At 43.5% G+C, this 22,287-nt stretch overlaps 2 protein-coding genes, 2 long non-coding RNA genes and 1 pseudogene across 12 annotated transcripts; 1 reads left to right on the top strand and 4 right to left on the bottom strand.

Moving 5' to 3' along the window:
- Positions 1-563: 563 nt before the first annotated feature.
- LOC108951666 (uncharacterized) lies at positions 564-2,354 on the bottom strand. The gene is made up of 2 exons (XR_001976153.2): positions 2,207-2,354; positions 564-2,089 (listed from the first exon to the last, which is right to left on the bottom strand). It is a non-coding gene; the product is annotated as an uncharacterized LOC108951666 (long non-coding RNA).
- Positions 2,355-4,948: 2,594 nt separating this feature from the next.
- On the bottom strand, positions 4,949-7,718 carry LOC135605995 (protein indeterminate-domain 7-like; annotated as a pseudogene). The gene is made up of 3 exons (XR_010484637.1): positions 6,838-7,718; positions 6,343-6,736; positions 4,949-6,008 (listed from the first exon to the last, which is right to left on the bottom strand). The product of XR_010484637.1 is annotated as a protein indeterminate-domain 7-like (transcript).
- A 1,273-nt stretch (positions 7,719-8,991) lies between these two features.
- LOC135605994 (uncharacterized) lies at positions 8,992-13,712 on the bottom strand. Of its 7 annotated transcripts, XR_010484636.1 has the most exons (6): positions 12,908-13,708; positions 12,110-12,720; positions 11,939-12,012; positions 11,027-11,162; positions 9,903-10,815; positions 8,992-9,301 (listed from the first exon to the last, which is right to left on the bottom strand). It is a non-coding gene; the product is annotated as an uncharacterized LOC135605994 (long non-coding RNA). The 7 variants fall into 7 exon arrangements; XR_010484634.1 differs by having other exon boundaries at positions 9,903-10,031; positions 10,093-10,815; positions 11,027-12,720; positions 12,908-13,711; XR_010484633.1 differs by having other exon boundaries at positions 11,027-12,012; positions 12,908-13,710.
- Positions 13,713-15,700: 1,988 nt separating this feature from the next.
- On the top strand, positions 15,701-20,265 carry LOC103975355 (BTB/POZ domain and ankyrin repeat-containing protein NPR1). 2 transcript variants are annotated; one of them, XM_065096663.1, is made up of 5 exons: positions 15,701-15,804; positions 15,893-16,515; positions 17,880-18,627; positions 19,020-19,220; positions 19,816-20,265. In XM_065096663.1, the coding sequence occupies exons 2-5, from the start codon at positions 15,952-15,954 to the stop codon at positions 20,055-20,057; spliced, it is 1,755 nt and encodes a 584-aa protein (XP_064952735.1). In that variant the 5' UTR covers positions 15,701-15,804; positions 15,893-15,951; the 3' UTR covers positions 20,058-20,265. The 2 variants fall into 2 exon arrangements, with proteins under 2 accessions (XP_064952735.1, XP_018678134.2); XM_018822589.2 differs by having other exon boundaries at positions 15,704-15,816.
- Positions 20,266-20,607: 342 nt separating this feature from the next.
- Positions 20,608-22,067, bottom strand: LOC135605993 (heat shock factor protein HSF30-like). Its single transcript, XM_065096664.1, has 2 exons — positions 21,675-22,067; positions 20,608-21,477 (listed from the first exon to the last, which is right to left on the bottom strand). Exons 1-2 carry the CDS (start codon positions 21,960-21,962, stop codon positions 20,743-20,745), a joined length of 1,023 nt encoding a protein of 340 aa, XP_064952736.1. The 5' UTR covers positions 21,963-22,067; the 3' UTR covers positions 20,608-20,742.
- Positions 22,068-22,287: the final 220 nt, after the last annotated feature.

The following is a 22,287-nucleotide window of genomic DNA, read 5'->3' as shown; positions in this document are numbered from 1 at the left end:
ATTGACAATGTCAACTCAACTCAGATGAATTTAAGATTACCCATCGGGTGTGCATGTTGGATCCAGTCCAGGAGACAGCTTCCGGATTTGCTAGTGGGTTGGTTTTTGTTGATTTGTTACTTGTGGGGCTTTGACCCTCGGGCCATTGAAGTGTCCTCTGCTGCTTTCTCTGGCTTACGTCATGATCGTTTCCAGGTGTCTGTCTTTCTGGACCATTGAAGTGAAGCTGGCTGCCTTCAAGAGTTTGCTGAATAGTCATGTGTACTATGAGTTGCCAATATCATGGGCTGGCTTTGGAGTGGAGGATATTGCTACTAAATTAACAACAGTCTCAGTGTGCATAACTTCATCCATCTGGACTGCCAACTAATTAGGCCAAACATAATCTGGAAAAGAAATTTGTATAACTAGCAGGCAAGCATAATGATCAGCAAACAACTTCTGCTGACTTATCTCTATCTACTCATTTACGTTTGTCTCTCATCCAGAGTTATCTTGTATAACAACCAAGCAACATCACAGTCCACTCGTATAACCAACCAAACAACCATAATTGAACAATGTAAGATGATAGAAGATATTCATTATAAAAAGTTACTGCTCCTTGGGTTGACATGATAAATTTATGCAAGTTACACCTATTGTTATGTTACCTACTCTAGCAGATCATCCAACTCCATGTATCTCTGATTCAACATGTGCCCACAACACAAGCTAATGCACACCAGCGACTTCAAGTGCAGCAACTTTGAGCCCATCACAAGTCACAACAAGCACGGTGGAGAATCGTATGCCTATCCACCGCCTCTTAAAGTCCACAATAAAGACCTCATTCCATCAACAGTGAGGAATGCTAAAGTTCTCAACATTCTCCGTCTACAAAGAGTTACGATAGCCACTCTGCAACCCTTCAAACTGTAACATCGTGAACGCAAAGAATTTAGGGTCTATATCGATGTCAGTTGATGCAACAGTAGCAAGTTTTACGTCTGAACTCATGCAATACTTGTCTTTGCAGATTCTAGAATGACTATCTCTATCTTCAGCACTTAATTCAGAATCTATTTGTTACTTCGAGTCACTGCTAAGGTTGCGTCGAAAACCATATTCCCACATTTGAAACCGAATCGCTTTTCTACACAGACGAGGAAAAGTCCGTCTAACTGAACACATGACTTGGTGAACATAAAAAAGGAGCAATCAACAATTTCTTTTTTCAAGCTTTTAGGTTATCCTTGTTATATTTGACAAAGAAATCTTGCACAAATCTTCCACGATTTACTTCACCACCAAGAACACGATCCGGCCAATGTCACCAAAACCCTCTCCGCCCGATTATAGCAACACAGCAATGAGGATTCATCATCTTCAAGTAAAACCAAGAATCAAGAATCAGGACTCCGTCGCCAAGTTCCACTTCCTACATCATCCTTTAACATAGAATGCAAACGTTCTTCGTTGAACTCACTTGCGACATAAATCAGCAACACAGAAGCAAAACACTACTTCCTGACCTCACCACGAATCACTCGATCAGGCCAATGTGACCAAGATCTGCTTCCCCTATCAGATCGTAAAAACAGATCACGAGAAGAACTCCGCACCGCGCAATCGTTTCATGGGGATCACAACTTTACGAGATAAATTGTTTGCAAATTTCTACAAATCCTCCACCACTTTATATCATCACAAAGGAAAGAAACTTCTCCACGCCAGCGTCATCAAGAAGAGCCTCTCCGCCCTCTCTATACTTCGTCCCGATCATCAAGAAACACAGCATGAATATTCATTTCCTGGAATCATCTTCAATGAGAACCAAGATCCAAGAATCGAAATCCCATTTCAAGGCTACATCGCGAGAAACTCAATCAGGCCAAGGCCGCTCAAGATCCGCTTCCTCCATCATCCTTTATCACGGCACCCGGCATTCTTTGTTGAAATCATCTCCCACTCAAACCAAGAACCCAGAAACGAAAGCCTACTTCACCACAAGAAAGTTAACGTGACCAAGATCGGCTTCCCCATCACCGCAATCACAACCGAATCTCTGAAATCACAAATTTAAGAGCCAAGAGTCGTTCGAAAAGCCCTAAATCGTACAAGAACAACAGAATGAAGACCAGAATCGCAAACAACAAGACAACCTTACGATCGCAACCCTAAGACGGATCAAAGAGAGGAGGCTGGTGAGGAGAAGAGAGCAAACCGGCAAGAGAGGGGACGCCAAGAGAGGTTATGGTCGGTGAACCGGTTGATAGAGCGGCACGATCGTTGCCTTCCACCTTCTTCCTCCGCCCTTTCGCCACCATTCTTCTCAGCTTGTGTCTTCCCGGCCCCTTTGCGGAACGACATGTCCGAACACCGCCTCGCCTCGCGCGAGGGAAGCAGCGGATTTATAGCGGATGAGACAGTGGCTTCCGTTAGGAAACTTGACTTCGTAACGCCCGAGACGTTGCATTCTGGCCGCCTCATGTAACGGAATAACGCTACGTTATAGCCTCGAAGAGTGACTTGATTCTTTAATCAATTATATCTTAATCTAAATTCGTTATCAGTCAAAATTGGTCAAATCTAATTATCATCAAAAACATATATATATGTATATATATACCATTATAACTAATCTTCAGCCCTACAAGACATATATAGTTATATCCTTTTTATTTAGTAATTATCTTATTTATTTACGTAAAATTAAGTACAGTAGACGAGAATAACTTTTTTATTTGCCTCTAAATAAAATTTAAATTTAAGAAACGAGGAGTCGGCAATGGGTGAAAAACACAAGGGACATTGCGACAAACGAGAAGTCAAACACTATCTTTGACTATGTGAGTTGTCAACCTCTACATTGTGATACATGCATGCCAACCACACTCTATATGGACTGGATGTATAGTTTGACTGGTAGCAGACTGTTCCGGGTCTCGTTCAACCACAATTCCCTAGGAGAGATTGTTACGTGTCAACTACAACACTCGATGTTTGCGAGTCCGAGCTCAATATGATTTCTTCAGCCTTTCTGCCCTATTCTCTCTCAGGAAGAACAGTCTCATGTCAAAGACTGCACAGGTTTTAGGATATGGGTATATAACTTCATCCACCTCTAGTCTTCTTATCTCAACCTGAAGCTGTTTCAGATGGTGTTCTCTAAGAGTAAAGAATATACACAGAGAGAGAGAGAGAGAGAGAGAGAGAGAGAGAGAGAGAGAGAGAGTTCACGAGAAAGAAGAGAGTGAGGTGGCCTGCGATACTGCTTCAGCAGATCTCGTGATGGCTTCTGCTGCTGCTGCTGATGATGATGATGATGTCGTCCTAGACAACAAAACCTTACAGCCAGAGTCACACGCACACATAGATCGACGAGACAAAGGCTAAAAAGGATAGAAGACAGGTCCTCAAGAGTGAGAGATTCCTGTTTTCCTTTCCCTGCTCTCTCTCTCTCTCTCTCTCTCTCTCTCTCTCTCTCTCTCTCTCTCTTCATGTGCATGTCTCTGTATCCGTGGCAAGTACATCTCAGAAATGTTTCGCCACGAGGTGCTCATCCGACAAAGGCTAAAATGTTCAGAAGACAAGTCCTCAAGATTGTAAGAGATTCCTGCATTCTTTTCCCTACTCTCTTCTCTCTCTCTCTCTCTCTCTATCGCTCTCTCTATCTATCTACATGTCGCATGCCCGTGTGTTGTGGCAAGTGCGTCTCTGATAAGCTTGACAACGAGGCGCTGTTGTTCCATCAACGAGCCGTTGACATAAACGAAGACAAAAGACACTCTGAAGGAGATAGCTGCTGCTCTTCGCCTTGGCAGTAACACACTCTTGCGTGCAGAAGAACATCACAAAATTTGCACACTTCACGCTACTATAATGCAGCAGGATAACCTCATGTCATTTTCTTCTCCGAGCGAGTCCTTACACTTACTGCATAGATTCCTGCGAGGTTAATAAGATTGGGTGTCTGGTGACAAAGATTATGAGCAGATCAATTACCGATAATCGAATCAATAATAAACTCTAACGATACCTCCTCTCGCATGCAAGTCGGAAGAACACTACGATAAATGTTTTTTGATCGATTATTTGTAGCATCAGGAAGTAAAACACGAAATCACTACTCGAATGCTGGAGAACCTCATATGATCAGAAAGCCATTTAGATAAGACGCTGCCAAACCTTCATATACTTTATCGCATGATTGTCCTGTAGGCCAAGTGATCTAGTCATATATTCTTAGGAATCTTATCATCGTCCTACAATATTCTCGACTCCTAGCAATCGCCGCCGCCTTAGTTTGAATGTTGGAAGAACATTCTTGAGGTGGCATGTGGAAATCGACCCAAATTTCAAGCTGAAATTTCTCGTTTGCTCAGTCCAAAAACATCGATCTTACTTCCTACCGATTAAAATGTTGGGAAAGAAAAGAGATCAATGTGGTAATTTAGTCCTACTACGATCCAAAGAGTCGAACTATTCTGTGAGGCCGGCACTCATTTTAGATCTGTCACGGGTCAATTCCTGACAAAGGCTATAGGATTCGCCTACCAAATCATTGAAAGTGAAATCTTTACATGTAATCTCGATGATCACGCCTTAGACATCTGTCTTCTTAGTTTAAGCCACTTGCGAAGTCAAGATCATGAAGCAAAACATCATAAGATGGTGCATTCGACAAATGCCATGATATATATAATTCCATTGTTGAAGCTTAATCTCAAGCATGGTATGGAACTTGGATGAGCAAGATAATGTATAGTCCTTCAAAGGATGGATACGACTAAACATTCGTCTAAGAAGCTACGGGAAATATTGGAATTATCAGCCTAAATTCTTGCTTTATTTAGGAGAAGAACAACATACTGTAATCTTTTGTCTTTTAGAAGTAGATGCATTGTTTCGAAGAACACTGAAATTGACTTTTAAAGAAGGAAGAATGATGATGACCACCAAAACATGCCTTTCAAACAAATGTTCCATTATTCGGCTAGAAATTATTGTGACAGTCATTTAAGAACATTCAGAAGATCAAACTAGAGTGCTACAGCAATCAAGTTTATGACTGTGAGCCCTACAATGCAAAGTTTCCTCCCTTTAAGGCAAAGACAAGCGGAGATGACTACATAGTGTGCCGCTGCTTCATCTTTGGTTAAGGATATCCCTGTGGGAAGAAAGCCCTTAAGCCTAAGAAATCTCTTGTCATCCCATCATTCCCACCACCACCACCTCCGACGTCAGTCCTCGCTTGGCTTCTAACAGCACCATCCATGAAGTCGTTCCCTTCTCTTTTTGATCCCAGCATTCCTCCAAACGCATCCGCAAAGGACCCATCAAACCCTGGAGTCGAAGGGCGAGGGTTCATCATCATGTCTTGAAGGAGAGGAGAAGCTGCTGACGCTTGTTCAAAACTTCCTCCTCCTCCTCCTCCACCTCCAGCACCACTCGTGTCTTGCTGCGAGGATAAGCCAAGACCAAAGCCAGAAGCAGGAAGAGCCCTGAAAGAGGAATGGGTAGTGTGAGTTGCCATCTGACCGATGCGTGGAGGTCTACTTGCGGTTGCACCCATCTGAGCTGCCTTCTGGAGCAATGCAGTGGCTGACATGTGGGGAGAGGAAGCTGGGACTTGGTAGGTAGGAGGAAGAGGAGGTGGAGGAGGGGCGTCCGCCGGGTTATCATGAGAGTACTCCTGCTCTAGCCTAGAGGAGTAAACAGAGGACGAGTGGGCTAAGTGGTCGAGGGAAGTGGCTGCCTGAAACCACGGCGAGGTCTCCGACCTAACGTCGAAATGCTGCTGCTGCTCTCTTTTCAGCTCATGGCTGACCTCTGTGGCGCGCATCAAGTGAGGAAACTGGGTCTGTAGCATCACAGTCTGCTGGAGAGGGAAGGTGTCAAGGGACGTTGAGGGATGGGAGAACTGGAGCGGGTGATGACTAGCCATAGGGTTTGCCGGGATGCCCCTTGAACTCTCTTCTGCCAGTGCATCACAGAAGGCTCGGTGAGTGATAAAGCTGTCCCTCCTGCAATCAGCAGCAGTACCACGTAACAACAAGCGAAAGCAAACAAGAAAACGCAAGAGAACAAGCTTCAACAAAGCCACACATCATTCACGAAAAGCAGAAGAACTAAGCTCCAAAAAGAAACAAGGGCTAAGCAAGCCGAAAGCTATGAAACACTAAAGCTGAGTAGACGTCGAGATGCCTTCGGTCTTGAGCCATCAAACTTCATCTCACCTTTCCTCTCGACATGTCCAGGAACCAGCAGTTACTTGGAAGCTCACCATAGATCTTGACTCCAAAGAACATTCCTCATTCATGTAGTGTGATTAGGGCATGGGTTCAGTGACGGTGATACCTGGAGAAGAGGGTGCCGCAGTCGCATCTGTATTCCCTGGTGCCACAGATCTTGGAGTGAGCTTTCCAATCGGACTGAACGGCGTATTTCTTGGAGCACCTCTCACACTTCCACTTCTTCTCGCCATGCTTCCTGCTGAAGTGCTTCTTGATCCCGGTGAGGTCGCCGAGCGCCCTGGAAGGGTCGTGGTGGACGCATGTCACCTCCGGGCAGATGTAGACCTTCTTCCTCACCTCCTTGGGTCTCTGCTTCAGCTTCCACGGGAGATTGTGGCCCCTCCTGTGGAGCTGCAGGTTCTGATCCCGCTGGAACCCTTTGTTGCAGATCTCACACACGAACCTGTTGGTCGCCATCAGTGTCTTGGGGGACAGCGCTATCACCTCAGCATCTGGGTCTAAAGATTTCAGATTAGATATAAGTTCAGGAAGAGCGGGATGCTCAATAATCTTTTCCCTGTGCACAAAGCAGTAAACGAAAGGAAATATATTCCGAGACCTGGATTTCCTGGGAGGCTCCTCTTCTTCTTGACTGGGTTTGGATTTGCGGAGGCCAAGGAGACTAACTGGTTGGAAGAGACACTGGCCTCCCCGGAGGGAGAGGTGAGGTTGGACATGTTCTCCTCCGCCAGTTGGTGGTGTTGCTGAATCATGAACCCCTTCATCACCTAAGCTTACCTTCGTGGAACTCTTATTCTCGGTTTAGCTTCGGATGGATGGGACAGAAATCAGAAAGGCTTGGCAAAAACTGACAGAAAAAGAAATATAAATAAAAAGGACAAAAAAGGGATGATGAGTGGCTTGCATCAACCAGTTTGGAGGAAGCGATAAAAAGGAGCTCGAGTACTCGAAGCAAGCAGATAGATCTATGCTCCTCTCATCCGATGAACTTCCACAGAACTCGACATGAAATATAAAATGGCCTTTTTGTTTTAGGATTCTGCAAATTGCCAGTTTCTACTAAATCTTTGCAGTAGAACACACCAACTGAAACGAAGCAGTAAGGACTATATCGTTCCAAATGAAACACCAAACAGAAACATGAAAAGTCGAAGCCTTTTCGTCAACAGATATATAGAAGAACTACACCAATACCTCCTCCATGAACACATCAAATAAGAGGTGGAAAAGAACAAACAGATTGAGATGCCTGTAAAATTTGGTACGAGGTGCTACGAGTGTCAGTTTCTTTCAGGAAAAATCCATCAAATCCAGTATCCAAAGTACTCGAATTCTAACTCGGAAACCGGCAAAAGGAAGAGCTCATTATTGCCAGAATCTAAAACATATAATATAAGGAGGAGAAACCAAAGCCGAGGGAGGGAGGAAGAAGAAGAACAGGAGAGAGAAAAAGAGAGAGAGAGAGAGAGGATCTAAATGGATGAGGGAAGCAAGAAAATGTGGAATCCTCCATTCATTGAATACCCTAACCCTACAGCCTACCCTGACGTAGCACTTTCTGTCCTTTCCTTTGTTCCCAACGCATATCTAGAAATTCCTTTACTCGCCGTAAAACACCTCAGCTTTTACCATCTTACACCGGCCAACATCACTGTAATCATGGTACAAATCGGAAGAACAGTACCCTGGTACAGTGGAGAGTTCGAGTGGCTACCGACTCCATTTAATTGCATGCAATCATGCAGTGTTTGTCCACAGGGACCGAACTCCAGATATATTGACCTTCGCAAACCCTAGGATTCCGATGGCCTAACTTCCTCTGCAGCTTGCCTTTGCATGCTGTGGTACCAGCTTTTAGGTGTATGTTTGATGCTGTACTAGCTATTAGGCGTCTGTGTCTATTTAGATCGATGCAAATTGGTGTACTTCAACGGAGAAAGAAAGTTAATTCATATTATCCAGTGAAAGCCAATCTGGAACTCCTCGACATGTTCTTCCAACATTTTCTTGGCTCCTTCTAAATCTCACCTTTAATTCAGTCTCGTATTCTTGTTGTTACTATCTATGACTAATTACAGCAGCCATCTGATCAGGGAAAGGAAATATGATGAATTTTTCCTATATTTATAAATATAATTTTTAAGAAATAATTTGGGCAATCCTCGACATGGCTACATTATTAGATTGAGTCGTTTTCATGATCATCATGATTTCGAATTGGAATTTACTCCATCGAACTTTGTTGTAGCCACAAGATGAGGCTCAGAAACAGCAACGCTCAGCAGATATCTCGTGTGGTGTTTCACAACTCTGTTGCACGATCGATCAATTATTGCAAGCCTTCGTTTGTCATTATTTCTTAACTCGCGCTAAACACTGTTATAGTCTTACTAAAACTTTGATTTTTTTTTTACATGACGGTTTTGCAAACTCATAAACTGTTCCTTCAACCTCAGAAGATCAACAAAAATTCTCTCTTATTCTTCTGATGCATCATTACTCGATTCATCATAAGAAGCTTAGTCGAGTCGATCTACGATGATATGGATTTCTGGGGTTAGAATTGTAAGCTAAAATGGATCATAAACAGAAATTTTACATGCTTTCATATTCATCATCTATTTGAATGACAACGTGTGATGCATCCAAAGTAGTTCGGCTTTCGACGCTTCAGATAGCAATGTCTTATGAGATTCTACAGCTTTTGCAGACTGGTCCAGACGATACAGGAAGAAAAAAAAAAAGAGAAGAGTACAAGAAATTTGGAGGTGACTTGTTGGAATCCAAAGATTGGTACATGTTATGTTCCCAAAAGAATGCCTTTAGAACTTATATAAGGGCATCCTGAGTACTGTTTGAGGAACATATTAGTACAAGCAAAAAATTCTCTCTGAACGTGAATTTTCGTCGTCTACGATACCGATCAGCCATGCTGGTCGAGCTTGCATGCATGCATGCATAACAATAATGCAGCAAGAGGAGATATTGGGGCATGTTTGGTTACCTGCAGTTGAGGTTAGCAGGCCGCTGGGGTCACATGTTGGAGGCATTTACTTCATGACCTATTAACATTCAGTATGTCAGATGATTGCACTATAAACAATGTCAAACAATTGAAACGGATCAGCACAAGCTTCAGTATCATTGATCAGACAAGTCGGACTAACATTAGCTTATAAGAGATAAATTCATATGTAACAGCTATGAAATGACAAGAGATTTATATGATAGCACTAATTTATTGATCTCAGATCCATGAAGGTTTCATGTCTTGGGGTGTCGATGCCATTTGAGTAATCCCAGGTTGAATCGAAGGTCAAGAATGTTTGTTTGTGTCAGTTGAGCAACATGCATTTCTTCAGGATTTTAGCAGCTTGTGCAAATTCTTATGAATTACTTTTGATGAAGATGAGTTAGCAGCTTACGTACTGAAGGTAAAGGGAAAAAAAAAGGGGAAAGTATGATGTCAAAATCCAGCAGATGTGATCCAAAAATAGAACGCTTCATTCTCAAAAGGGAAGAAGAATGCCTAAATAGCCAGAGCTTTGGCCACTTCTAGGAGACTAAGATGTTCATGTTGAAATTTATAATTAGAAATCGGAATATTTGATCAACAAGCACATTGAAATTGTCAGATAATTAGCTCACTGAAACAGAGGGTACCTTGATCCATAATATTCTTTTAATAAAAAATGGTCATCTTGAAACAAGCTTTCTCCTGCATAATCTACAGAATTCTGCTTGATTTCCTCCGCATTATATGAATATGGATGATGTAGCACCATATTAAGCCTGCAAAAAGTGCTCTGAAATAAATGACAGGGTATAAATCTACTGCTCGATGTACACATACCTCAACTATTTCCATGAAGCTGCCGCTTAATGATATAGTATGAGACTTTCATGTGATACTTCCTAAATATATTGGTAAGGTTGCTATTGACTCTTCCCAGGCCCCTCATTGGTGGGAGCCCGTCTACTGGGTTTGTCCTTGACTTTCCTATGAGACTTCCTTCTTAGCTGTCTGATGTTGCCATCCATCCTTGCGGTAAAACCAATCATAATCTTCTGCCTTGCTTTAGACTTCCCTCTCTTCCACATATGCTGGCCCTCCACATCCTTCTTGTAGTATTTGATTTCTTGGATCACATGGTTGACCAGTGGATTGAAGGCCCTCTGGAAGGTCATGTGGACCAGATATTAAGCATTGCAGATTGCAACAACCAAAAATGTTACAGCCCAATAAATAAGTGCTGGTCCAAGGACTTCCAGTTACTAGTAACTGCTAGTCTTTCTTGGATATTGTTGGTGAAGACATTCCTCAGCCAATGAAGAAGAGGTACAATTTAGCAATACTGCCCCACACAAAGAGATGCTGAATCCATGTAAAATGCAAGTGAACATGGAGGTTCCAGGGGCAATCAAATCCGCAGTCTGGCTGCCTATGCGGAATGCCCTATTGTAGAAAATCCTGATGTTGACAAAATATATGACAATGGATGCACAAAGACCATTGAACACCCAACTGATGATCCTATACCAACCAGTAAACAGATTCCTTGGCCCTTCCTGGGAGCTACAGAAGAAGTGGCTGTTATTGTATCAGACATAACCAAGAGCATAATTGCTGTACAAAGCAAATCGATCATTAAATAAAGACATTAAACATGTCCACATTTGGTTCATAGTAATCAGAAAGAACAAAGAAAAAAAATCTGAGCCATGTCAACCGACAGTAAAACGTTACAAGCATGAGGGAAAACATGAAAGAAGTTTAACATGCATACCTGCAAGCATACTTCAGGAGAAACATCTTGCTCGAAGACTCCCATTGCCATGTCAATCGACAACTATGCTAGAACGATGTTAATAGGAGAATGTGCTAGTCATCATATGCCGACTGCCCTGAGAAGCCAGCATATGCTTCAAAGTAGAATGTTGTCAGCTCAAATGCTTTTTCATAAAAAAAAGTAGCAAATCTAAAAATGATCCAAAATATCTAGATAGAAAAAAGGGTAGAACATCATAACTGCAAAAGCACATGTTGATTATTCCTTAGTTCTCACCGTAAGTGCTATCCTCTTATAGCACCAGTGGACCTGTACAACAATAAGTTGTTCAAGGAATCTGAATTGGCGGAAATGGAGAAATCACTAGCCATCCAGGCCAAGCTAAGTATGGCCCTAACATCTCAAAAATGTTGGAACTTGAGTAATACTCGAGTTTCCACAAGCATCCAACTTTGTCACTCTCAGACAATGGTTAAAACATATTTGTTTCATACCTTGCTAAGTAAACTGCAATCACATCTGGAAAGAAAATGGTGCTCTATACAACATTCATGTGTAATCATAATCGATATTCCACACATCAGTAATGATACATTATGAGTTATGTGAAAGACCAAAGAGGCATACTCTGTATTGACTGCTAATATCTGCAAGCCTGCTTCCCCATATTCATTTAGATGCTTGCTTGTACCACTCTCATACGATCATCCACATTTTTGACAGTCTACCAAAGATGACAATACTCAAGAAAAAAATAGGCTGAAGCATTTAAGATGCAAAATAATTAAATCCATATTCAATCCACTTACGTTAAATGATTTGAGAACATCAATAAATGTGTTTCATTGCATGATACAGATGCATCAACAATCAAAACAGTATCACCCGGACAGGGTTAGTCAGACATACCTGTCATCACCATTGCAAAGAAGAATAACCTGCTCACTCTCATCATGCACGATTACAGAATTCTCTTCCTTTTGCTGTCGAATGCCAATAGATTAAGAATCTTGAATTCCCCGTAACGCACGAAATGATTAAGACACCAGGAGTCTACAACAGAGATAAATGATAACTTACTGACTTCAATATATAGATTGAGTTATGACCTCTCCACAGTGTTCGCAGAAGAAAAATACTTCTGCCTAATGTATATGCCAGATTGGGCCCTCTTACAGATTTCCTGGCTGCGACAAGAAATGCTCCTTCATCTGGTGACAGCTTCACTGGCGAAACCACCTGTTTCCTCGTTTAGATCAGGAATTGGTGTGTGACACAAAGCGAGTATCCTGAAGAACATAAGAATGGTACTAAGAGTGGAGCCTTTTGTCCAGTTTCCATGCATTAGGTGGTCGTGGAAGGCTTTTGTCACTTGTCGGCCATGCAAGTAAATCCCATTTTCCGACTCAGTTGCCGATGATCCATAAGCACCCACATTATCCGCCTAAAGGTGTGGAGTGCCGTTTTGCTGCTCAGGAGCACCGGAAGCGTCTGATACCATCTGCTGGCGGCAGCGATTTCCACTTCACTGGCATGTACGCCATATTAAAAACACGGAAGCATTAGGGATTTGTTTCTCCCCAATGCTAACTCAGATTCAGTAACCAGGGACAAAGAGAACAAAGAGCAAAATTTGCCGCTGGAAGGGAAGTAAATGGAACACAAAATCGATGACGGCATTGTTATGTGATCTGCAAATTAGACGAAGAACACGCGCTAGGATATCTTCGCTCATGTCCTACAACCATTCAAAATCCGAAAAAAAGGAGACAATCCGCCAAAAAAAAAAAGAGAGCAGATCAAGAAAGAGGGAGCCAAGAACAAACGTTCAGCTCGAGGACAAAGTAAATCACACAAAAATAAAAAGATTAGACGCACCTCAAAATCGATGCCTAAGCCCACTCCAAAATGGCATCTTTACAGAGACTGCACCGTCCGATCGTCTCGGAGATTGCAGGAGAGGAGACGGGAGTGATATCATAAGCCCTTCAAAACGAGATCAACGGAAACTAATCACGCAACCGTGACCTGGAGCGCAAGAGGCTTGCCCTGAGCACGCTTGCAGTATGAGCCGCTTGCCCACCGAGAAGCAACTATACGGGTGCCGCACAGAGCGGGCACCACCATTCATCGAATCAACACGAGGGTAGTTTTGGCACGAACGAGCGCAATGAGTGCGTCTTCTTCCAGATGATATCACGCGCCGAAGTGACGTGAACGGCTCCCATTCACATCAGCGACGAGATGCGACGGCTATCGTATTGCATCTCCTTCTTCGTGATCTCGCATGCGGCACCCATCCCGACGGTTTGAGGGGTGGGGACGGTCCCGCACCGGATGCCTCTCTCCTGCCCGCCGTCGCTCATCCGAGGCTCACCCCGAACGCGGGGACGTCGGCGAATGTAGAGGGCGCCTACGCCCCTAGGGCCGTAGATTCTGTGCCCGCTAAGCGACATGAGCCCGATCCCATCTTCTCGACATCGATGGGGATTTTCCCAAGGGCTTGGGCGGCGTCGGCGTCGGCGTGGAAGACAACGCCCTTCTCGTGGCAGATGCGATCGATCTCCTCCAGGGGATGGACGACGCCAATCTCATTGTTGACGGCCATGACAGAGACGAGGGCGGTGTCGGGACGGATGGCAGCGGCTAGTTGGTCGAGCTCGACGAGGCCTAATGGGTTTAAAATTGAAACAAAATATTACTGATATCGACATTAAAAGCAAAATACTTGACGAATTAACTGATGAAGTTTACATGATGAAGATAGCATAAAATTTATTGTTGTTTATTTCTATGATCAATTTAATTTTGTGATTAGAGATCAATACAAGAAACTTGACATTTGTACTCGCTATGATTGTCAGATTTGGATACTCTTTGTCTTCTTCGATAAGTAGCAGAGAAGTTGACTTGCTCCAGAGACCAATTTATTGCAGTATTTACTCGTCAAATAATTGTCCATAACTCTCTTGAAGTACAGTGCAGCGCATCAAGCTTATTCCTGTCACTTTCTACCGAGTCTTGTTGTACTGGTCCCTTGACTTGTAGTCAACTCCAGTGTCCTCCATGTCATGCAACCTTGGAAGTTACCCTTGGCCTCCGGCCATGCTCATCAAGTCCGAGGTAGAGTGCAACTTAACAAGCTTGTTTCCTTGTCACCTTCTATCTACTTTTTGGTGTTCTCTAGACTTGTGGTCGAGTTCCATTGCTATCCATTGTCACAAGCCATCCAACTTTGGAAGTCACCTGTGACCTCAGGAATAGTATGAGGTCGTCATGCTCATCAAGTCGGCAGTGTTGTGCAGCTTATCATGCTTATTCCTGTCACCTTCTGTGAATTGGTCACTGTACTGTTTCTTGATCAAGAGTCTTCCATGAATACTCACGTCATGCAACTTTGGAACCCAAGCTTGACTTGACGGGATTCTACTATTATGAACATGAAGTCCTTATCAAGGTAGATAAATGTCATCATCTCAAGATTTGCATCTTCTTCCAAGCAGTTAAAATGGGCGCATGCAGTAAACGTATTTATGGTCAATAGTTATCGTAAACTTATGTCTGCCACTTCTGAAGTTTCCTCTCGATAGAGTTTATTATTGCCCACTAAGACAATAGACCTCGACATGCGCATAAGACCATCAATGCTAAGTGCTCTTCAAGACATATATTATATGATTCAAAGAGCTGAACGAGGCATGTTTTGCGCCGTTGTTTCTTCTTCTTCCTGCAATTATTTAACGCATTAAAACTCCCTATGAAGTGAAGACCTGCATCTCGGGGTAGATTTCAAGCTACACTTTTGAAAAGATATATATTATATACTCTCTCTCTCTCTCTCTGATGCCATACGAAGAAGGTCGAGAAGAATGACCAGGCTTCACTGTGATGAATAATTACACGTTAGGACTGCTTGCACTACAATATATATGGAGATGGAAGGCTAAGTAATATGTATGTATAAGAGCTGCCAAACCTTTTCTTTACATCAATAGTTTGCTTATCAAGCTGTTCCTACTCACCTCCTTAGTATTTTTGAGCCATCTTGTCGTCTTCTATTAAGCTGATGAAGCAGACGAAGTATTGCCAGTTGACCCCAATCATAAAATTTCCCTTTGGAGGTGCTTCTTCTCTTCTTAAAGCATTATGCTGTGAAGGTTCAATAGAAAATCTCAGAAACATTGTGTGGACCATCTGAGTGTAATCTGCATACAATTAAATATGTGAACTCCTCATGTGTTCTCCGATCTACGAGGGGCCAAGACGACTACTGAATCAAGCAAACAACAAATGGTACATGTTCATGACCCAAAATGTAGGATGAACTCCCTGTGGGTTGATATATTTTGATACAAATAAAATAAAATATAATAATAATAATAATAAAGGTCAGAATTCAATTTAATGGGTTTTTATGGTTGATAGTGAATCAAGTATATACAGCCTCATCCATGCGTGGTCAATCCTCAACGTTTGACTCGTTATTTGGAAGTATATTATAAGCCTCTCCGACAAGAGATACGGATAATGAACCGGAATACGGAGTCCTCCATGTCATGGCAAAACCTGAACCGGCCACAGGACTGATTGACTTCATCCGAGGGCCAGTGGGACATCAAATTTCGTGCTTGCTAAAGAGCAAATACTTTTCCCCCGAAGAAGGGTCGTCGTCGTGCCGACTTGATCGCTCACAAAAGTCAAAGAAGACATACGCCCACGGGAAGCAAGAAGGCCATCTATTTCTGCTTTCTTCCCTCTTCTCGCTTCCGCTCTCGGTTGGCGTCTCTGTTAAGACCCGAATCCCGCATCTCTTGCTACCCCTGTCGTGTCCATCTTCACGTAGATCTCCCTCTTTTGGTGTAGGCTGTATCGGAAGTATATACCGGCACACCGTTCAACGGAAAGCGGTATAAGGAGTGGACATGGAGTACAGCCACCTCACGGCCGTCACCGCGTTGTCCGACTCCGACAACTGCAGCTGCGTCCACTTCTCCGGCGAGGCCGCTGGGGCGCCCGACTCGGCCGCGCCCGCCGCCGAGGTCGAGGCCCTCCGTCGCCTCTCCGACAACCTCGGCTCCGCCTTCCAGTCACCGGACTTCGAGTTCCTTGCCGACGCCCGCATCGCCGTTGGGCACACTGGGGACGGCCGGGCGCCGCCGCTCGAGGTCGGGGTCCACCGCTGCGTGCTCTCCGCCCGGAGCCCCTTCTTCCGCGAGGTGTTCGCGAAGCGGGGGAAGGGAGCGGCGATGCCGGTGAGGGTGGAGCTGAAGGAGCTGGTGAGGGAGTTCGAGGTCGGGTACGACGCCTTGGTGGCGGTGCTGGGGTACCTCTACACCGGGAGGGTGGCGCCGCTTCCGAGGGCGGTGTGCATGTGCGTCGACGAGGTGTGCCCGCACGAGGCGTGCCGACCGGCAGTCGATTTCATGGCCGAAGTGCTCTACGCCTCCTTCATCTTCCAAATCTCCGAGCTGGTCAGTCTCTTCCAGGTGAGTTGATGGTGTGCTTGGATCTCGATCTGTTTTACCCTCGTTCTGTTCTTTCTCCAACCTCTTCAGCTTTTGTGTGGGCATATGAGCATAAACTACAACTGAGAAGATGGATCCTGCTACCAAGTGATCTTTAAGCTTATATACAAGCAATTTAGATCTTTCTACTAGCTATATAAAGTTTTAAGGTCTTATGTTAAATCATCTCTTTGTACCTGTCTTCTCATTTCTTTTAAGGATTGCTTCTTAGTTGTATGAGCACTAACTAAATCTAGTAAGATAGATCAGCCACATAGCCTTTGCTTTTCTGTATAATAGTAATACCTTAGGTAGATCTTTCACCTTCCAATCTGTTCTAGTTTTATTTCAATATGAATTTAGGAACCTTTTTGAAAGGATTGAAAGTTATTGTTGTTTTTATCGTAGTAGCAAGTCTTCATTTGGACTCAAAAGACGTAGTTACTGTTAGGCCACACCATAGTATTATTATAGGTTACAAAGTCAGCTTAGGAAACTAGAATGAGCTTGCCCATGTAAAAACATGGGTGAAGGGAACCAGAAACAAGATCCAGGGAAATTTTATAATGAATGTAGTATCAAATCTATGGAAGAATTTAGTTTGAGAATCCATCATAAATAATCTGAGGTCTTGTATTGGGCTCACTGAAACAGCTAATTGGGGGGACAGCAACCTTTAAGATTTCTTATATTCTGGGATGAAGAGAACTTCATACATGGCAGCTGAAAGTAAAAGTAGGATGTTGTCTTTAATATTTGCTTACCATTAACAGTGAAGCTGGAAATATTACTGTCCAGCGTATGGGGCTTTGATACATGTGGGTACCAAAGAGGGTCAATGTACAATACGTAAGTTTGCCCCCACAAGCAGATAGTCAAGAAAGGGGAAACACGTATTCGTATTTTTTTTGAAACATATATAATTGTGTAACATGTGAAGACTCCTTTGTTTGGCATCTTCTAGTTTACTTATGCCTTCATATAATTACCTTTTCAGAGGCAAACATGATTTTTATGTCATTGTTGTACATCTTTTTGGGTCGATTTTTTTTGTATATCATCAAATAAGAGGAACTATTGTTATAGAGTTGAAATAGTGTTTATCTTGATAAGAGAAATTTTCATAATCAGTTGGTTATTCATCAATACCACATTTCCAGGATTTGCAAAGCATGTTTTCGGGCCTCCTCATGTGGTCTTAACCACATTTTTCTTGATATATTTCATAACAATAGTTGACTTTGTTTATATTCTTTCCTTTTTCTCTTATTGTCATTCATAGGTCTGTATGCTTTTTGTTATGATTTCCTCGAAATAATGGATAAACACCAATTGTTTCTTTGCAGCGACACCTCCTTGATATTTTGGACAAGGTGGCAGCCGATGACATACCAATGGTTCTATCTGTAGCTAAATTGTGTGACAAGTCATGTGCCAGTTTGCTCAACAAGTGCATTGAGATCGTCATCAGGTCAGACCTCGATGTTATTACCCTTGAGAAGACAATGCCTCCTGATATTGTCAAGCACATTATGGATTCACGCTTGAACTTGGGGCTAGTAGGACCTGAAGGCAGCAGCTTCCCTGATAAACATGTTAGAAGAATACATAGAGCTCTCGATTGTGATGATGTTGAATTAGTAAGAATGCTGTTAAAGGAGGGGAATACAACCCTAGACGATGCATGTGCATTGCATTATGCAGTAGCATATTGTGATTCAAAAATTACGACAGAACTATTAGATCTTGCACTCGCAGATGTTAACCACCGAAACCTTAGAGGTTATACTGTGCTTCACATAGCTGCAATGCGTAAAGAACCTAAGATTATTGTATCACTTCTAACAAAGGGAGCTAGACCATCTGATCTTACAGTGGACGGAAGGAAAGCACTTCAGATATCAAAGAGACTTACCAATTCCATGGAGTACCTCAGGTCAACCGAAGAAGGAGAAGCATCGCCCAAGAGTCGTTTGTGCATTGAGATATTAGAGCAAGCTGAAAGAAGTGATCCACAAGTAGGCGAAGCTTCTGTATCCCTTGCAATAGCTGGAGATGACTTGCGGGGTAGATTGTTATACCTTGAGAATCGAGGTGATTCCATTTGGCTCCTAGCTAATCCTTTTTCACTTTGATAAAATTGCACATCTTTTCTGCGGTATTTTGGTAGATTGATCATCTATGATCGATTGTTATTTTTTTTATATTTGCAAATTTATCTTGTGTGGTCTTCTGGTAACTTCTAAATGGCTAATACAATTTTTTTATATTTCAACTGATTTTCTCGAAAGTTTTCAAGAAATTCTAAAGCCTGAAAATGTTGAGTTTGAAAGATTTTTAGTATGTTGAATAGTGATATAAATCCTAACTACTTCATAAAGCATAACTCATGACCCTACATGAAGTAGCATACAAAAATTTTAGTCTTTGTTACTTTTATACGTATTATATTTGTAATATCTTTTGTGTTCTGCATTACTGTGCAGTTGCTTTGGCAAGACTATTGTTCCCCATGGAGGCAAGAGTTGCGATGGACATCGCTCAAGTTGATGGCACACTGGAATTTACCTTAGGGTCTGCTGCCAACCATTCTACTGGAAATCAAAGGACTGCAATGGACCTAAATGAAGCGCCGTTCAAGATCAAGGAAGAGCATCTAGCACGCATGAGAGCACTTTCTAGAACAGGTACTTCTTTAAGCATTTTATTCCCTGTTCAATGCCCTTTAATGCTCGATAATCAGTGCAAAAAATGTATTTGTAATAGGATATTATTATAGTCCATAAAAGAGAGAATTTTTTCACTCTGTATGCATAGTTAATCTGGTAGAGGAGCTGAAACATATAGATGCAGAGTGAATCCTAACTGCTAAATGAAGTTTTTTAGACATGTTCTGTGACAATTTTCATAAGAGAGCTTGTTGTAATCTTTGAAAAAGTTAAGCTATCATTTTAGTTTAATGATTCCTCTGTCCTCTGCCAGAGTTACTTACCTCATTATAATTATTTGAAAGATGTGTATTCAATTTGGATCAACACTGGTCTTTCAGTTTATAAAACATAATCAATAACCGAGGTCAAACACCTGATCACTACCTCCACAAGGATTCAAGGAACATTCAAATGACATGGTTGTGGTTATTTTTGTGAGCTCAGTTTAGCCAACTGCTCTATTGATAAGCTATTTGCAGTTCGTTATGTTTCATTGTATGCAAGTCATTTCCTGGAATCCAACTACCCTTTATCATTCAGCTGATAAAAGTTAATTATGGCACTTTGACAGTGGAACTTGGGAAGCGTTTTTTTCCTCGATGCTCAGAGGTTATCAATAAAATCATGGATGATGATATAACCGAGATCACTGGTTTCGGACACAACAGTTCAGAAGAGAAAAGGAGGAGATTTTTGGAATTGCAAGATGTCCTGTCGAAAGCATTCAGCGAGGACAAGGAGGAATTCGACAGGTCTTCCTTATCTTCCTCGTCATCATCGACGTCTGTAGGGGTTATTCGTACCAGAAGATGATTGAGATGATAATCACCTAATTAATTTTGTATCTTGTACAAACTATTAGGTTTCTGTGTCAGCTCTTCGATCTCATGGTGGCACGATACACCACTTGATCATGTCGTAACATGTAATATTGGTGATGTATAGTTCTTTGCAGATGCTAGACATTCTATTTTTGTCTTATTTATAAAAGGTATTATAACAGTTGACTTTGGCTGATCAATTTAAAGAGCTTGTCGGTGTTTACAGTATAGTTGCAGCTTAGATAGGCAATGGTGTTTCAGTATTTGCATATAGTAGCAGCTTAGATAGGCAATGGTGTTTCAGTATTTACATATAGTCAGCTTAGATAGACAATGGTGTTTCAGTATTTGCATCTGTGGCTTTCATGTATTGCTTCTTAAGTTCCATGCAAGTTTTTATAGCCCTTGGCAAGAACAGGACTAAAATGACATGTTTTTGGGGAATTCATGTTTTCTATGTACTTAATTGCTGAGAAATTGCCAATCCATCTTTAGTTCCATGGGATGCATTCTACATTGACTTAACAGAGAACAGAGTTGGATGCAGTGAAGAACAAGTCTAACAAGTCTTGATTCCATTATCATCAACTACATATGTTTTGGATTTGCAACAGTATTCCATAAAGCCTTTGTACACATCCACCATTACACGCAAGTGATGCATTGGCTTACCAGTCTCAAGGTTTTGATTTCATGTAACCTATCTGCTTCACCAAATCCTTCATGTCCTCACCCCACTCGAGTTGCTCTGCGGCCAATGCCTCCACCTCGACTTCCACCTCAGATTGCTCATCGTCCTCTGTCTCGCCCCCCATAAGTTTGCTTTCGTTCAGTAGTTCTTCCCATGTCAAATCGTTGGTGACGGACGCGCCCTGCTCGACTGTCGATTCATCCCTCTGGCCAATGTCGCTCGAGCTGCCTTCGTCGTCGTCCATTGTAGACAGCAATAGGTCCTCTATCGCCGGGAGGTCCTCCGAGCTCGGATTCGCTGGCAATCTCCTCTTCTTGCCCGCGCCGTTGAGCTGCCTCTGCTGCTCGCCACGCAGCGCTAGCTGCCGGACGAAGGCGGGGTTCCTGAGCGCTCGCCCCAAGAAGGACATCGTCTGCTGTTGCCTCCTCTCGGTGACCTGCATCCGCCGCTGCATCTCGAGGAGCTGCGCTCGGGAGCTCTGCTGCCGCTGCCGCAGCTTCACGATCTCCAGCATCAGCACGTTGCGGTCCCTTCTCATCCTGTCCACCTCGGTCTCCAGCCCAAACATGCCCGATTGGTCCCTAGCATCGTCACAGTGGTGCTGGTGCGGGCTCTGGGGAACATTGCGCCGCCGCTTGATGTTCTTCAAGAGGTGCCTCTGCCCGGCCAAGAAGTCCGCGTTTGCGAACTCCCATCTGTTCGGATCGACCTTCCTAAAACCCTGCATCCACCACCACCATGAACACTTCGCTAAGTGACGATGAAGATTTTAAGCTCAATTTGTCGAGTCTCGATTTCAACCAAAATTTCCTTTTCCTGACGACTATTTCCATCAAGACACGATCTTTACCCAAATCTTGGCTTGGTCCGCGACACTTGGGAATCAATTAAACATAGAGACAGAACACAGATACTTACATAGGTATTGAGCTGTCGAATGAAGCTGGAGAAGTTGCTGTGCTTGAAGAATTTGGGCAAGAGGGCGGTGGCGAACCGGTGGGAGTCCCAGACGATGAAGCTGTTCCGGGCGCCACTCCACGACACCACCGCGTCCGTCTCGGCGTCCTCTACCATCTCGAACGTCTTCGTCAGGAACGGCGGGGGGCCGACCTCATGGAGCCCCTCCATTGGCTGCGGCGCCGCCAAAACCTCCTCTTCCTCCTCCTCCCCTTCCTCCTCCTTCACCACCGCCGCCGCGTTCTCCATGGTTCGCCAAATTGGTGGATCAGAACTCAGCGCCAAGAATTGGACTGCCGTCGGTTGGTGTGCCTTGCTCCTCCGCTTCCTCCTCGCGAGCGAGGAGCGAGAGTGAGGAAAGGGCGGGGGTTACTTAAAGGAAGGAGGATGGAAGTTTCTGGAACGGGTGACTAGGGCGGTGCTTCGGCAGGTCGAAAACTCACCCGTCCGGGCCAGCGCAGCGAACACGCTCCTCATGCGCCACGTCGACCAAAAGAGGTCCGTGTTCCGTGTCGCGGCCGGGTGGGGGCCACGAAGACGACACCCGTCTCCCATCGATGCGCTGCTTCCAGAA

Source organism: Musa acuminata, chromosome BXJ2-2 (genome assembly GCF_036884655.1).
Source record: "Musa acuminata AAA Group cultivar baxijiao chromosome BXJ2-2, Cavendish_Baxijiao_AAA, whole genome shotgun sequence".
Taxonomy (NCBI): Eukaryota; Viridiplantae; Streptophyta; class Magnoliopsida; order Zingiberales; family Musaceae; genus Musa; species Musa acuminata.
This window is presented reverse-complemented; position numbering and strand designations above follow the sequence as displayed.

Bases quoted from the DNA above. Each gene is read 5' to 3' on its own strand.
- LOC103975355 (XM_065096663.1), top strand. From the start codon at position 15,952: ATGGAGTACAGCCACCTCACGGCCGTCACCGCGTTGTCCGACTCCGAC. The intron at 16,516-17,879 runs GTGAGTTGATGG...GTTTCTTTGCAG, and splicing joins AGCTGGTCAGTCTCTTCCAG to CGACACCTCCTTGATATTTT. The intron at 19,221-19,815 runs GTACTTCTTTAA...GCACTTTGACAG, and splicing joins GAGAGCACTTTCTAGAACAG to TGGAACTTGGGAAGCGTTTT.
- LOC135605993 (XM_065096664.1), bottom strand. From the start codon at position 21,962: ATGGAGAACGCGGCGGCGGTGGTGAAGGAGGAGGAAGGGGAGGAGGAG. The intron at 21,478-21,674 runs GTAAGTATCTGT...TGGTGGATGCAG, and splicing joins TTCGACAGCTCAATACCTAT to GGTTTTAGGAAGGTCGATCC.